General features: G+C 49.8%; 1 protein-coding gene across 1 annotated transcript in view; it reads right to left on the minus strand.

Moving 5' to 3' along the window:
- The window catches only part of NUP205 (nucleoporin 205), a 1,887,652-nt gene that overhangs the window by 20,089 nt on the left and 1,850,450 nt on the right, over positions 1–17,113 (minus strand). The window contains exon 41 of the mRNA XM_069628771.1: positions 13,915–14,040. Coding sequence (XP_069484872.1) covers positions 13,915–14,040 — 126 coding nt within the window. The remainder of the gene's footprint in view (positions 1–13,914; positions 14,041–17,113) is intronic.

Raw genomic sequence — 17,113 nt, forward strand, 5'->3', positions numbered from 1 at the left:
CAGTGAGCGCCCCAACCCTTCAGAGACACATCTGTGACCACTCGGGACTGAGGCCACCGAGTCCAGAAGGGCTGCGGACCTGCTCCGGTTGGTGTCTGCAGAGGTAGGGACTCTTATGAAGAACTGGCTTCGAAGGAGCAGCAGCCACTAATCACAAATGATAGGTACAGAAGGGATTTCCATTGCTATCACAAAAAACTAGGAACTTCAGAACCTGCAGAGCCTTTGCGCTCCCCACAGAAAGGAATGCAGACCCAAGATGGTGGCGTGTGTAGACAGTGACTGCAGAGCTGCACACGGGACGCATGCCAAACAGCAGCTGGGGTGTTTGAAGTTCCCTGGTGAGCAAGCTACTCGGAGCACTTTCTCCCAACATATGCACAGGTGGTGTTGTCCAAACAACTGGGAACACACGCCAAGTAATACTGCAACAGTTTTAAGAAGCAAGCGTAACCCAGTGATGTGTGGGAGACAGAGGTTGGAAGCATGAGGTGAAGGAAAGGGCGAGGCAGCGCAGGAAAGAGGAATACGTGCAGAGGAGTAGAATAAAATGGAGGAAAAGACTAGATGGGAAGAGGCGAGATCAGAAAGGAGGAGGGAAGACATCACAGATTGAGGGAGGAGTGAAAAGGTAAATTGAGGATGCAGGGAAAAAACTAGAGCAGGAAAGAGGCAGAAGGAGGTGCAACAGTTAAAGAATAAGGAAATGAGGAAACTGGAGGGGGAGAAAGTAGCAGAAAAGCAGGAGCTGAAAGAAAGTAATGAGGTGGAGAGGAGAAGGCTAAGAGAATAGGGAATAGGAGAAGAAGAAAAGTGCAACTTAAATAGGGAAGAGCAAGAGAAGTAAATATGTAGTGGAGGAAGAGCAGATCAGAGCATGGCAAAACATTGACGCAAGAGAAGAAGGAAAGAGGAAGTAATGGAGAGGAGGAGGAGGGTGCCAAGTGGAGAGTTAACAGAAGACATGGCTGTTCAAGACCCAGGGTCCTGGAGAGACTTCTATTCTGGTTGATGCATAGTACCAAGGATGGTGCCGACAGCCCTACAGGCGCTAAGCCCAACAACCCTAAGACCCCAGCGATCTTGCAGAAATCTAAGGGTTTGAAGCTTGCCCAACTTTCAGACAACTCAAGACACTACGGGAGGTGCTGGTTTTGCCAGAGAAGAACAAGTTACTTTCTTACCTGGTAACGTTCTTTCGATGGGGTGGTCCGACGACGTATTCCATATCTATGACATGTAATCACCACAGCTGTGCTGCTTCGGAAACTTTTCACTGTCTGCGTCCTGCGTCGATGAGCCGTCGTCGAGGACCTCCTCCGACGTCATCCGATGTGATAAGTAGGACGCACGACGCCCGTAGCCTCAGTTGTAGTTTTTTCCCCCAGAACGTGTGACACTAGTCAACTGCCAGTCAGACACAAAGCCTTGCGGAACGTAACCTGCAATCGCAAAGAAATTCTGCAGCGGGGAAGGCAGGGCGGGAGCGATATGGAATACGTCGTCGGACCATCCCATCGAAAGAATGTTACCAGGTAAGAAAGTAACTTGTTCTTCGAGGGGATTGGGTCCTCCCACGTATTCCATATCTATGACAGACTCCCAAAGCAGTACCAGAGCAAGGAGGAGGGAAAGAATTTAGAATCAAAATTTAGAATAGCCAATCAAATAGCAGAGCAAAGGACCGCCTTGCCAAAGGCCAGATCCTGTGCTCGGATGGAATCGAGGGAATAGTGACGTACAAATGTATGTACTGAAGCCCAGGTGGCTGCATCACAGATGTTGCGAATAGGAACACCCCTCTGCAGGGCAGTAGATGCAGCCATACCCCTGGTAGAATGGGCCCGCAAGCCAGCCGGTGGGTCCTTACCCGCCAAGCGGTAGCACTCCGAGATGGCCAAAATAATCCAGCGAGACAAAGTCTGTTTCGTCACAGCTTGTCCTAAACGCTTTCCAGCGTAACCAATAAAGAGTTGATTGTCCACTCTGACCCGGGACATGCGTGAAACATAAAAGCTTAAAGCTCTTCTAGGATCAAGCCTATGGAGCCTCTCCTCTTCCTTACCAGGATGCGGAGGAGGATAGAATGCCGGAAGAACAACCTTCTGGGCCAAATGAAATTCCGTCACTACCTTCGGAAGAAAAGAAGGACGAACTCTAAGGACAACCCTGTCCTTGTGAAATACAGTGAAGGGTGGCTTAACTGAAAGTGCCTGTAACTCACTCACTCTGCGAGCGGAAGTAACCGCAACTAAAAACACAGTTTTCAGAGTTAACAGCCTCAAAGGGCAAGAATGTAAAGGCTCAAACGGAGCACCCATAAGAAACTTAAGAACAAGGTTTAAATCCCAACCGGGCACCAGGAAAGGTGACGGAGGGAACACATTAGTGAGCCCTTTCAGAAACTGTGAAATTAAAGGGATTTTAAAGTAAGAACACTCTTCAGATGAGCGCTTAAAGATGGACAGCGCCGCCAGGTAACCTTTAATGGTACCCACTTGCAAGCCCCTGTGGGCCAAAGAAAGTAAAAAGGACAGAACCATGGGGATGTCACATGCAAAAGGATCCACATTCTGAACTTGGCACCAGTCGCAGAACTTACGCCAACGGCAACGGTACAGAGACTTTGTTGCTGGCCTTCGGACCGAAAGCAACACCTCCATCACGTCCTCAGGGAGGTCCCAATCCTTATACCTCAACCTTTCAGAAGCCAAGCGTGAAGGTTGAGGGATCTGACCTCTGGATGGAGAACCTGACCCCCCTCCCGTGAGAGCAGATCGTCTCGGTAGGGAAGACGACGTGGAGGGCAGATGGACAAGTCGAGAAGGTCCGGGTACCACGTCCTCCGAGCCCACGCCGGAGCAATGAGGATCATCTGGGAACCGAACTTCCGTAACCTCCGCAGCACTTGCGGGATGACGGGGACTGGAGTAAACGCGTACAGCAGCGGGAATGACCACTCCACCACGAACGCGTCTCCTAAGGCTCCTTTTGGAGGAAATTCCCACGAGCAAAACCTTTCGCACTTCCGGTTGACACTGGAGGCAAAGAGATCCACTTGAGGGGTCCCCCAAAGGGCAAAGATCTCCAGGAGAATCTCCTGAGCCAACTCCCACTCGTGAGAGATCGTGCTCTGCCTGCTCAGAGCGTCCGCCGTCACGTTTTCGTCTCCGGCCAGATGAACTGCCGAGATCGAAACTTCCTGCTGGATGGCCCAGAACTCGAGCTGCATCGCCTCCCTGCACAGAGGAAGTGACCCTGCCCCCCCTTTTTGTTGAGGTAGTGCATGGCCACTGTGTTGTCCGTCAGGATCAGGACTCTCTTTCCTCGCACAGTCGGCAGAAAAGCCTTCAGGGCTAGCCTGACGGCCCTCAGCTCCAACAGATTGATATGGAGTCTGGACTCCGACGGAGACCAACGACCGCTGACTGTCAGCCCGTTGGCATGAGCTCCCCATCCCGTGAGGGATGCATCCGTCACAATCGTCACCTCCGGCCAGGGAAGCCAAAATGGAGCCCCCTTCATCAAGTTGCCTTCGACGGCCCACCACAGAAGATCCCGGGCGACCGAGGGCGGCACCTGAACCGGGTCCGACATCCTGCCGGAGGACTGCGACCATTGCGTCTTGAGTACCCACTGCAAAGATCTCATCCGCAGGCGAGCCTCTGGCACCAGAAGAATGCAGGATGCCATGAGGCCGAGCAACCTCAAGAACTCGAACGCTGGGAGCGTCTGGGCATGCTGAAACTTGTGCACCATCTGCTGAATGTGAAGAGCCCTCACCTGGGGAGGAAAACACTGCCCCAGGGAAGTGTCGAGCACTGCTCTGATGTACTGGAGCCGCTGTGTTGGTGTCAAATGGGACTTCTTTAAATTGAGAGAGAAGCCCAGCCTGTGAAGGGAGTGGCAGGTGACGGACAGATGATCCCGGACTTGCTCGGGAGAGCTCCCCCTGATCAACCAATCGTCCAGGTAAGGGTAGACGTGAATCCCCCCTTGCCTGAGATGCGCTGCCACCACCACCATGAGCTTGGTGAACACCCTCGGGGCGGAGGTCAATCCGAACGGCAGGACCCGAAACTGAAAGTGTGAGTCGCCAACCGCGAACCTCAGGTACTTCTTGTGCTTGGGATGGATCGGCACATGGAAGTAAGCATCCTTGAGGTCGAGTGACACCAACCAGTCCTGAAGGGCCTGGAGGACTTGAGAGAGAGTAACCATCTTGAACTTGTCCTTCCTGAGGAGTTTGTTCAAACCGCGCAAGTCCATGATGGGTCTCAATCCCCCGTCTTTCTTCGAAATCAAAAAATAAGGGGAATACCATCCCTTGTTCCTCTCCGCTACAGGCACCAGTTCTATGGCGCCTTTCTCCAGCAGGGCTTGAATTTCCTGCGCAAGGAGCGGATCCGGACTCTGCAAAGAGAGGTTCCCCGGTGGATTGTTGCGAGGCCTGTGCCGAAAGGGAAGACAGTAGCCGTGGGTTATGATCTCCAGAACCCACACCTCTGAAGTAATGGCTTGCCACTCTACAAAATGCTGCACCAGCCTTCCCCCAACCGGCGAACCATGGGACATGGCCTCATGACTGAGTGGGAGCGGCCGTGGCGTTACCTGAGGGCAAAGAGGCAACTGCCCGAGTGGCCTTGGCACCACGGGTACCCTGTCGTCCACCTCTGGTATCCCTGCGTTGGCCTCTTTGACTGCCAGCTCCTCTCGCTTTACTGAAGGACGAGTAATAGCGAAAGGAACCACCCCTCCACTGCTGTCCCCTAGGACGAAAAGGCGGAGGTTGGCGAACTGCAGCGCCCAATGACTTCGCTGCAGCTTTCGAGGTCTGCAACCTCTCAAGGCTCTCGTCAGCCTTGCTGCCAAAAAGGTGTTCACCGTCAAAGGGTATGTTAAGGAGCCGGGACTGCATATCAGGAGCAAACCCCGACTTCTGCAACCACGCAAACCTGCGTATCACGGTGCTCGCCGCCATGGACCTACTGACGCATTCAGCTAAGTCCAAACCCGACTGAACGGACTCACACATGGCATCCTTACCATCCTGGACCATAGCAAGGAAACCATCCCGTTCGTCCCCTTCGGGAATATGTTCAGCAGCTAACGCAACACAGTTCCACAGAGTGTGTGTGAAACGAGACAAGGCACAAATGGAGTTGGCCGCCTGAAGCGCCATACCACCAGAAGAAAACACTTTCTTCGCCCAGCCATCAAAACGTTTGTCGTCCCTATCAGGAGGGATGGTAGGGTACGACGCCTGCTTTGCCGGGGCCGCCTGCACCACCAAACTCTCCGGAGTGGGGTGCCTGGTCAAGTAGCAGGGGTCGCTACTGGCTGGACGGTATTTTCACGACAAGGATCTGCCCACCGCCGGGAGACTCTCCGGAGCAGTCCAAGCCGCTGCCACCCTTCTCTGTAAAGCCATATGGAACGGCAGTACCGGATCAATTGGGGGACCAACATCAAGGATGTCCGTCAGATCATCCTGCACAAACTCCCCTGGGGGAGCAGACCATCCCAGGTACTCAGAAACCCTAGCCATAAGGCGCCGATACGAGGAATCGGCATCAGAGCCAGGCTCAGGCCTACAAAACTCCACCTCCAGAGAGGTGTCCAGTCCACTGGCATCATGCAGTGACTGTCTCAAATCGTCAAACTGACTATGGCCCGAGACAATTTCATCTGGAACCTGACTAGGAACCAGGCCATCAGAATCCTCATCCGCCTCTGAAATATAGTCCAGGTGGCGAAAAGAAGGCACCCGAGAGTGCTTGCTCTTAACCAGAGCCTTCCTAGGGGGTTCACCCGTGCCACGGGGTACCTCCGAGACGAAAGGCATCGAGCGAATCGGCACCAGCGTCGAGAGAACCGGCATCGGCACCGCGAGGATCGGCGTCGAGGAAATCGGCGTCGACGTCAGATGCAACGCCTCCAGCATCAGCGGCGTCGACACAGCCCTCGAGGCCGGAGCCCCGAGCGTGTCCCTCGACGACCTGAGCGTCGACGGCTTCCTCAGAGCCAGAGCCTCGAGAAAGCCTGTCGACGCCCTCGACGCCTCAGACGTCGATGTCTTCCTCGAAGACCTCACAGGTGCACACGGTCTCGAACGCGTCGAGGACCGGGACCTGGAACGGGTACGTCGAGAACGAGTCTCCTTGTCCGAAAAGGACCTCTCCCGTGACTCGTGCCGACCACTCTTGCGAGCGGTGTCTCTCGACCTCTCACGACCGAACCCACTCAGGGGGCGCGGACGGCTTAGTACCCTGCGACTCAAGAATCGCCAGCATTTTCTTCCCGAAGGAAGCCCATTCCTCCGGCGTCGCACGGCTGGTGGGGTAAGCGACGTGCCGGGCAGAGTCCTCCGAAGAGGACCTGGAAGATGACCGGTGTCGGCGCTTCCGAGAATGCCTCGAAGAGGCTGAGGAGTGGCGAGACGGACTCCTAGAAGGAGACCCACGAGACTTCCAACGATGACGCGGAGAGTCACCCCTCGAATCATCCGTCGAAAGCCCCGCAGATTTCGACTTCCGGGGTTTGGACCTACCGACAACTTCTTCTTACGTTCGCGTAAGGATTTGGATGTGAGCGACTGGCAGTCGATACAGTTATCCGTGTCGTGGGCCTCCCCGAGGCACCAGAGGCAGGCGTCGTGCGAGTCCGTCACCGACATCTTGGACCCACACTCCCCGCACTTCTTGAAACCCGGACGCGGGGTCGAAGACGAAGTAGAAGACATCTTCACACGAAGGAATGTCACAAAACGAACAGGTTCGAAGAACCGAGAAGAACAGAACTCCAAAGAGTCGAGGCGTGAACCGAGAATCACGAAGCAACACGTTCGCGGAAAAAACGGAACTGAGGCTACGGGTGTCGTGCTTATCACATCGGATGACGTCGGAGGAGGTCCTCGACGACGGCGCATCGACGTCATTGACGCAGGACGCAGAAAAAAGTTTCCGAAGCAGCACAGCTGTGGTGATTACATGTCATAGATATGGAATACGTCGGAGGACCCAATCCCCTCGAAGTAGTGATATCTATGAAACCCAAGTAGGCAACTAGTGTAGGTCACTTAAAACCACAAAGCCTGAATGATTTCATAACTGCCAGGAAGGCAGGGTCTAAGGAAGAGAAGCCGGACTTGTTTATGTTTTACTGAATTACTACCAAGTAACCTCTGTTAAATCTCATCACCAGCTTTCTATTTGTACAATAAACACCCTTGAATTATAGAAATTAGCTTCAAGTAATCTGCTGTAACAGATCGTAAAACCTACTAATTATATAAAAAACACCCTAATGCAAACTCATGAACCTAAACCAGCAATATAAAGGCAGAATCTCTTCAAATAAGAGGACCAGATGGCAAACCATGCATTTGTAACAAAATTCCCCCAACAAACCATGTCTCTTACAGCTAATTGGCGTTCTTTACACAGCTCTCCTTTATCATTCAACACATATGACTGAAACGGTTAGTAGTATTTTCTTCCCCCAAAGTTCTTTACATTTTACATTTAAAAAAACCTGCAGAGCATAATATGCATGTAGACGTTGATTTCTATTACCTTACACGGACCTATCAATACAAAGGAGAAATTAATTACTGTAATGTTCTTTCTATGGATTCTTCTCCCGCAGATTCCTCATCTGAAATTCTCCTCATCCAGCTTTGCTGCTCAGAAACTTTTTTTGACAGGGGGCGTATTGGATCTTGACTCAGCCGTCTATCCGTCTTGCTCAGTGCTCGATCGTCGGCTCTGGACCTGATGTCAGGCATTGTATATATACGTCACTACGCACCATACCTCAGTTCCTCAATTTTTCCTTTGTACTTGAACGATGCAGAGGAAAACAATGGGAGCCAAGGCTAACCAGCCTGTAAGAAACTTAACAATGGGAACATCTCAACATGGAGACCCTGCAGAAATAGAAAATGTAAAGTTTTTTTTTAAAGAAGCGACTAGCCAGATAGAAGCGGTCACCTCAGAGCCATCACCAGGCGTCCTTTCGCTTAGAAAGATGCGCTAAGCTGCAAGAAATTTCTGAGCATGGGTGGAGCTGCAGTGAGGAATCTGCGGGCGTAGAATCCATAGAAAGAACATTACGTTAAGTAATTTTTCCTTCAATGGATTGCTTTTCTCTCGCAGATTCATCTTCTGATAGAGTCCCCACGCAGTTAGGACAACAGAGGTGGGCAGAAAGTTCTACAGTAGCAGATTTTGCAAAACTGCTCTACCAAAGCATGCATCAGACCCTGCTGCAACATCCAGACAATAGTGCCTGATAAACGTGCGCACGGACGACCATGTGGCTGCATAACAGATGTCTCTAATGGGAACTCCTCTCTGCAAGGCTGTAGAAGCCCTCTTGTCGAGTGTGCCCTGATGCCGGGAGGAAGCCTCCTGCCTGCAGACAGGTAACTTTCTGCAATGCAAACAATAATCCAACGAGCCAGAGTCTGCTTAGTTACAGCCAGACCCTTGCGGGAATAAGACTGTGCCACAAACAGCTGGGCAGATATTCAGAACTTAGAGGTTCCAGTGACATAAAAGCTCAAGGCTCTTTTGGAATATAAACAGTGGAACAGCTCATCCTCAGGTGGGTGTGATGGAGGGTAGAAGACCGGTAAATTTATGGACCGAGTAAGGTGGAACTCAGAAACCACTTTTGGGAGAAAGCCAGGTCTGGCTTTAAGGGAAACCTTTTCCCAAAGAAAACACAGGAACGGGGACTTGCAACACAAGGCTTCCAACTCACTAACCCTCCTCGCTGATGTGATCACAACCAAAAAGGCTGTTTTCAAAGAAAACTGTATCAAGGAACCTGGGCTCAAACTGAGCAGCCATCAAGAATGTCAGACCCATATTAAGATCCCAATCTTGGACAAAAAGGGGAGTTAGCAGAAACTTTTTCACAAGGCACTTAAGGAATCGTGAAGAAGGAACCTAGATCCGGAGATCTTTTGAACAGAGACAATGCCACCAAATATCCTTTGACTGTGGTAAACTGAAGGCCTGTTAAAGCCATTGACAGAAGGAACTCCATCACTGTAGTGGTGGGACAAGAGATGGAGTACATCTCGCGTTCCCTGCACCACGCCTCAAATCTTCTCCACCTGCATGCATACAGAGATCTTGTAGACGGTTTGCATGCAGCCAGCAACACCTCAAGCACCTCCTCTGAGAGGTCCCAGGCATCATACCTCACCCTCATAACGACCACGCATGTAGGTTGAGGGACTCCGGGGTCGGGTGGAGCCCCCAACCTTCCAACTGGGTCAGGAGATCTGTGTGCCGAGGCAACCAGTGAGATGGACAGATCCAAGAGTTTGGAGTACCACGTTCTGCTCACCCAGTCCGGAAAATTAAGATCATGGTCACTCAAAACCTCTTCAACCTCTCGAGACCTCAAGGAATGATGGGAATCGGGGGAAGGCGTAGTAGAGAGGGAAGGTCCAATCCACCAGGATAGTGTCCCCCTGTGCACCGTTAGCTGGGAATTCCCTCGAGCAAAACTGCCTGCACTTCCTGTTGGATTTTGGGGCAAACAGATCCACTGCCGGGGTAACCCAACGAGAGAAGACCTCCTTCAGGACTTCCGGGCACACTTCCCCACTCATGTGAGACCGTGCTCTGCCTGCTCAGAGCATCAACCAAGCCCTGTTCCCTCCAGATGAACTGCTGACACTGAGATATGGTTCTCCAGCAACCAGAACCACAGCTGTGTCGGCTCTCTGCAGAGGGGGAGGGAGCACACGCCACCTTGCTTGTTTAGGTAGTGCAGGTCACTGTGTTGCCCATCAGAATCAGGACATGCTTCCCCCTGACAGATGGGGCAAAATCCGTCAGGGCTAGCCTGATGTCTTGCAACTCTAGCCTGTTGATGTGCCACCTGGCTTCAGTCACTGACCAAAGGCCACTCACCTGCAAATCCTTGCAGCGAGCACCCCAACCCTTCAGAGATGCATCTGTGGCCACTCGGGCTTGAGGCCAAGGGGGCCAGAAGATTTTCCCCACCATAAGATTGCTGCGGTCAGTCCACGAGCTGAGGTCTTGAACCAATTGGCTGGATACCTTGAGAGGATCTGTGAGCACTCTGAGGTGCTATGACCACTGACTTTTTAGGAGCCATTGTAGGGGCCTCATGCGCAGCCCAGCCTCTGGCACTAGAAAACTACAGGAGGCCATGGGACCTTAGAGGCGGGGGAAGGAAGCTGCTCGTAAGGTGGTGTGATTCCGGAACAAGTGTACCACCTGTGCTATGCTGTCCACTCTCTCTTCAGGATAGAAGGCCTTCCCCAATGGGATGGAAGGCCTTCCCCACCGAAGTGTCTAGGACTGCTCCAATGAACTGGAGCCTTTGGACCAGCATCACATGAGACTTCTTCAAATTCAGGGAGACGCCCAACCTGTGCAGTAGCAGACAGGTGTCCTCCAGATGAGACCAGATCTGCCCCACCGACTTCTCTCAGATCAGCAGTCATCCAGGTGTGGAAATACATAGACCCCGTATTTCCTGAGGTGAGCCACGACTACCACCATGAACTTGGTGAAGACCCTTGGCACGGAGGTCAACCCAAAGGGAAACACTCAACTGATGGCGGTCGTTCCCTATGAGGAGGCTCAGGAACTTCATGTGCTTTCGATGTATCAGCACATGGAAATAAGCATCCTGACGGTCCATTGACACCAACCACTCCTGAGGTTCGAGAGAGTGGAGAATTTCTCTCAACCTCACCATCCTGAATTTGTCTTTCCTCAGAAACTTGTTCAAGGCCCTGATATCCAGAATGGGACGGAGACCTCCTCCTTTCTCGGGCACCAAAAAACACAGAATACCAACCCGACCCTCTCTGATTGGGGTACCTGTTCCACGGCACACTTCGACAACAGGGCTCACAGTTCTTCCTGAAGCCCATGTCCCGGTTGGATTGAAGGCGGTCGGGGTCTGTGCGGTGGTTTTCTTAAGAAGGGCAGACAATAACCCCACCGAACGAGCTGCAGGGCCCATGTATCGGAGGTAATCTCCTGCCACTGGGGCCAATGCTCTGCCAACGGTCCACCAACTGGTAAATTGTGGGAGGAGAAATCAAGGCGGCTTAGAGGGCGGTGCCACCCCCACCGCTGCTTGCTGGCCTCTAGAGGCCCCTCTGCCCCTTCTGGAACACAAGAAATGCCTCTGCCCATGCATGGCCTGTGGGAGCTGCGCTTTCCTGCTCTAAGACAGATAGCGCCTGTAGCCTTTGCCCCTAGAGGCAAAGCTGAAGGCAGGTTTGGCCGGCGGCGCAACTAGTCCCAGTGATTTTGTGGCCATTTTAAACTTTTTGAACTTTTCCAGAAAGTCATCAGCCTTCTGCCCGAAAAGAAACGCACCTATACACAAGTGTTTCAAGGCGTGACGAGGCAAGGAAGGGGGAACAGAGGGAGGACAGACAACGATCCTACTAGGCCAGGTGTCATTCAGATCGCGCAAGTGCATGGGAAGGAGGAGAAGTGCGAGGGAGAAAGGGGTGAGGACAGTGCAGTACATGGGGTAAGAAAAAACCCAAAATTAAACAGTAAGTAAAAGTACGGCCAGCAGGTAGCAAGTACAAGGATAAGGATAAGTGCCGACACCAGGTGTCAAGTGCTGGTAGTGGGACTGTAGGGATACAGAAACAGTCTCCAAGTGCTGGGTTTTGCCTGGAGGGCAGTGCAGGAGGGCGACTGGCAGGGGAAGAGGACCTGGGCCCGAGATCAGAGGGTGACCAGGTAACCAGTGCAAATTCAGTGTCAGCCAGGAAGTCAGCAAGGGAGAGGGGGAGAAAAAGCAGAAGCAAAGAGAAAGGTTTTGAGGTGCTTTTCAGATAAGTTTGCCTTTTTTAACACTACCGCCAACCCCATCGAACGGCCAACGCAGTCGGCCACGTCCAGGCCCATCTGCAACGACTGCTTGCCTACCTCCTTCCTATCTTCCACTAGCCTTCAGGATGTACTGTGTTGCCTGCTCCACTGCCTTCCATAGATCAAAGGAGTATTTCACAAATCCACAGGCCACATTGGTGGCTTTTAATGCCATGCTGCCAGAAGTAAAGACCTTCTTGGCCATTGCATCCAACTTTTACCCTCTCTGTACGGAGGCAGATTTGAAGTGGAAGCCACAGGTCTGGTGGCAATTGTGGCTGCCTGCACAACAAGCTCTTCTGGAGAAGGGTGAGAAGCCTGTACTTCCCCAGAAGATTTGAGTTGACCGGGGGAATGGAACTGGGATGTTGCCACAAGAAGGCTACGGGGTCTGAAATTTCTGATTAAGTGACAGGACCCTCATCCAAGATGACTATCAGCTCATAGCCCTGAACAGGTGCTGAAGAGGATTTCAAACCTAGGGTGTCTACTACCCTTTCCACTAAGGTCCTAAATTTAGCTAGGTGTGCGTATAAGGCTGACCCTGTTGAAATTCGACATCTGGAGATGTGTCCAGACTGCTGGCGTCGTGTAACCCTTGGGATAATGCAAACAGGTCAGCTTGGTCGTAGAAAAAAAAAAATAGACATCTTCTGACCCTGTATACATGGGATCAATGTCCCCTTGGTCATCGCCCTGGTCGATGTCGAAAATTGATGCCATGTATTAGAAGAATCCCGACCTGGAGAGCGAAGTGAAGCAAAAGATCTGTTGCCGATAGTCGGTGCCAAGGGTTTTTCTTTCGATGTCGATGGAATGGCCGCAGGTCGAGGCTTGGGTAATACGGGGATGTCAGCCTCTCAACGCTCCAGAGAAGGACCAGCCATCAATGGTTTATGTGCCCTTTTCAGCATCAAGTCCGAAGGCTTCCCCGTCGCTGATGGCGTCGACGGATTAGCAAGCGTGGGGTCTGTAGTACAGAGCACTGCTATTACCGCCAAGGACTGTTCGGCAGTGGGGGGGGGGGGGGGTGGGCGGCTGCAGCAGCCCTAATCCTAAACATTTCAAGCATCCCTTTGGTCGACCCAGCCGAAGGTTTACCTTTTTCCGGCGACGAGCTGGACTCTTGTCGATGGTGGTGGCGTCGCTACTTCTTATGCAAAGACGAGGAAGAATGGCTCGATTGCGACAGCTTCTTAGTTTTTCGCCATTGTTTTTCCTTCTCCTTTTTGGGGGTGGGCCCTTCCGTCTCGGCCTCTGAGGACCGGCCGAGATGGAATTTGGCGGCCGCTCACAAATGGAATTTTGGAGCATGATGCACAGCCCTGCGTGTCGTGATCCGCACCTAGACTAATGCTGTGCGGGTCGGTCCCTGACATTTTGGACTGGCAATCTGTGCACCTTTTAAAGCCTGAAATCCAGTGAGTGGACATCGTGGTTGAGGTTTTATGAGAAAATGTGACAATTTAGTCAGAAACTCAGAGTCAAAGACTCAATGCCATGTTTCAGAAGCAGTCTGCAAGCATGCAGAACTGCGGTATGGGCATAGTGCTGTGGTACATATATACAACACCAGATGTCACGTCGGGAGCAAACGATCAAGCACTGAGTAAGACAGATTGAGGGCCGAGTCGAGGTCCACTACACCCCCGTTGAAATAGGTTCTGGACAGCAGTGCTGGGTGAGGATATCAGATGAGGAATCTGCGGGGAGAAAAGCAATCCACTGAACATCGTTTTGTAAACCTGTGTACAATATCACACTCAAAGTCCTCTAGAAAGGGCATGTGTACCAAGTGCAGCAATGTTTATTTACAATAACAAATATCATACATAACTCAATGGCTCAGTGCGAGGCCACAGTTCTGCCAAGGTCTTCTCCCACTATAATACCAGCTCTGCCACCATGCCAAAAACTTGTTAGAGCACAATTGGGAATGTTAAAATACCAGCATGTTCCACACAAGAGAGTTTGAACTTTTAGCCCATCTCCTAATGAGTTACATTGGTTTTAAATAAATTACCTTGTCGTTGGCCTCTGAATGAAGTCGAAGAGGAAAGCAGGGAACCCTGGCCATCGCTGGGAGTGCAGTGCAGCAAGAAATACTCCAGATGGCGCCAGAAGATGAAAAGACATGTTTCTATGATATCTGCAGACATTATGTGTAAAGGAGAAAAACATCACTGCGGCCTTGGTCAGATTTCAACACATGCCGAAAGAACCAAAATAATTAATAGTAGATTTTAACTATGCATTTTGGTGAGGAATTCAAGCAAGTGGTCTTAAGTGACAACTTGTACAACATGAGTATAGAAGCTAAAATTGTCTAGAATGGTCTAGGCCTCACCACATACTCCGAATTAATACACAGAACCCCATTGTCCAGCAGTATGGAAAATATGGGGAACCAGGTTTGTTTGGCGATTGAACAAGAAAGATAGGAATATAAGGCAATAACTATGAATTTTCCCGTCGGGTCTCGCACTTCTAGGTCATTAATGCTTTACACGCTTTTCAGGTTTTTAACCCATATTCAGGAACTTGTGTTATCACTGTTAAAATACAATTATTTGATCTAATGTAAGTTGAGACTCACACTGACCAATATCCATAGGTTTCCCACATTATATGGACTAAGTACAACTAGGTAAAAAAGATAGAACACATACCTGTTTAAAGAGCAAAGTAATTCATAATCCCATCACTTACCCATCTTGTTTAGTTCTACAAAATAGTGGAAGCCATGTGTCAAACATCACCAGAAGTCTAAGCAACTACACAAGTTTAGTCTATACAGTTGCATAAACCTCCTATTTTGATTACATTACCCCACTGCCCAGTTAAAACCACTTATACAATCTTAAAGGTGTTGCACCTGATCATTTTGAAAGTTATCGTGGTTATCTAGAACTCCACATTGCATTTTATTTCTAAATTACCCATTGCGTCTTCTACTACTCAGTAGTAATGGTACCTGTTAGTTATTCCAAAACTTTAGAATACTAACTTCCAATAACAGCTCTCAGCAATTCCATTGCGGTACATCTCCAACTTGTCATAATTCTATCAAAGTATGGAAAGCTTTATAGTACCAAAGTATTGCCATATTTAGTTAACTGTGATTCACCGTCTCTCTTTCACAAACCCTCTAGCAAAGGCTTAGGGGGGAGCAACCTGTAGTGTTATACAGAGCTTTAGTTAAGTTAGTCTTGACTTTCCCTGTGGTTGCTGGCAAAGCAGTCCAGGCTTCACTCTCGGGGTAGGGGGCAGATTGGAAGCAAGGTCTGGCTACATGCACCACACACAAGAAAGGAAGGAAGGTCCATGTAGCATACTAAATAAGAGCATTAAAAGAGCAAAAATACCCATCCTGCACACAAGAAGATAATCTAAACGATATTTACAGGTGTGCAACATTTTCTGTGATGATAGAAAAGTAAACATTTGTTTAAAAGGGTATACGTTTGTTTTGATTTATACAGTGCGAACCAAGAAGAATGAACTGCATTTAGTTGAAGATCTTACGAGTAAGCAGTACTTAAGGTCTCAGCGCAGCAGCTAAAGATAGCCACAAAAAAACAAAATCAGCAGATGAAGAAAGTTTTCAGAACTTTCCAGAACGCTACAAGGGAGGTAAGGCTACGAATATCAGCAGGCAAGGTATTCCAAAGCCATGGCCCAGCTCCAGCAAATCTCCAGTGTCGCCTGGTCTTGGGAATGGTTAGTAGCCTGTAATTCCGTGACCATAGTAACTGTACTGGCTCATAAGGGCAGATGTTAATAAACCAAATACAGAGGGGCTAACATGCATATAAACTTGAAAACTAAGCCGAGGATTTTAAACCGGACCCCCTGAAAAAACCCCACCAGTGAAGGGCTTGATGAAAGGTGCAGACAGAGTGAGACTTGTGGAGCCCATAAATGAGGCAAACACTAGTATTCTGAACAGACTACAACCAATCCAATTGGTACTCCTGAATGACAAGCTATAAGGCATTAGAGAAACTAAGAAAATAGTATGACTGACTCGCAGTGCGCTCTAGACCTAGAAAGCAAGTGTCAGGTGTGTAGCACAACTAAAACATTGAGGGCCTCATTACACAGTAGGCGGTAACCATGGCGCTATTAGCGCCATGGTTGCTGCCGGTATTTTAACGTGTCCGCCTTAGTGGATGGCGGAATTACCGCCATACTCCAAGGTGAGCGGGACGGTAATTCCCCATTCCCATTTTTGCCCCCATAGGGCATAATGGGAATGGGGAAGGCGCTAATTACGGTACCGCAAATTGCGGTACCGTAATTAGCATCAAGGTCCCTTTGCGGCACCCTACTTTAACGGCTGGTAAAACCAGCCGTTAAAGTCGGGTCCCACAAAGGGAACTCGTAGTAAGGCGGTTAGGCTTAATGGTCACCGGTAGCATTACCGGTGACCGTTAACCCTTACCGCCTTCCGTGTAATGAGGCCCTGAGACTCTACTCCCAACCTCAAAAGTATAAACAGACTGTAACACATTAGTATTAGCTGGTCGTGCTCGACCTGATAAGTAATTGGTCCATTCATCTTATTGTCTTTTGGCAAAATTCTTGCTTTAATGGAGTACACTTTTGAGAAAAATTCAGCCAACACGTGTTTCGACACAGGGTCTTTCTCAAGGCTGATAAATAAACAATATTAATGATGAATAAACAATATTAATATCAAATAAATTGAGCCAGTCTATGTTACCAATGACATTTGCAGACATGAAAATTGTAAATGCATACCATGATCATGGTTGGGGACAAGAAAAAGAGCAGACGGAAACATGGGAAAAACAAATATTAAAAACTGAAAAGCTGCACAAATTGACTATGTATCATACATAACTCAAATTACTCCTTTACACCACCTCGTCTAATACCAAAGCTGGCAGATTACAATGAAGTGTAAGTTGTAGGATGGATAAACTGAAGCACCCAAAATCCCACAACTAACAGCAGCTGAATTAGAATAAAAAGGGCTGTGTTTTATCTGCTTGGTTCTGCCAGATAGAAAGGGCAGAAAACACACAATACAATGGCAGGCTCCAACATCGCTAATTCAAATAACTGGGAAATCAGAATGTCATGGTCCATGGCATCAAAGGTTGCAAAGAGGTCCAGCATCACAACCAATGAAAGGTCTCCCTTGTCAACATTGTAGAGAATTGCTGTAATTTCGTTTTAACTCTACCCGGGGTTAG

Source organism: Ambystoma mexicanum, chromosome 12, assembly GCF_040938575.1.
Source record: "Ambystoma mexicanum isolate Mex_15411 chromosome 12, UKY_AmexF1_1, whole genome shotgun sequence".
Taxonomy (NCBI): domain Eukaryota; kingdom Metazoa; phylum Chordata; class Amphibia; order Caudata; family Ambystomatidae; genus Ambystoma; species Ambystoma mexicanum.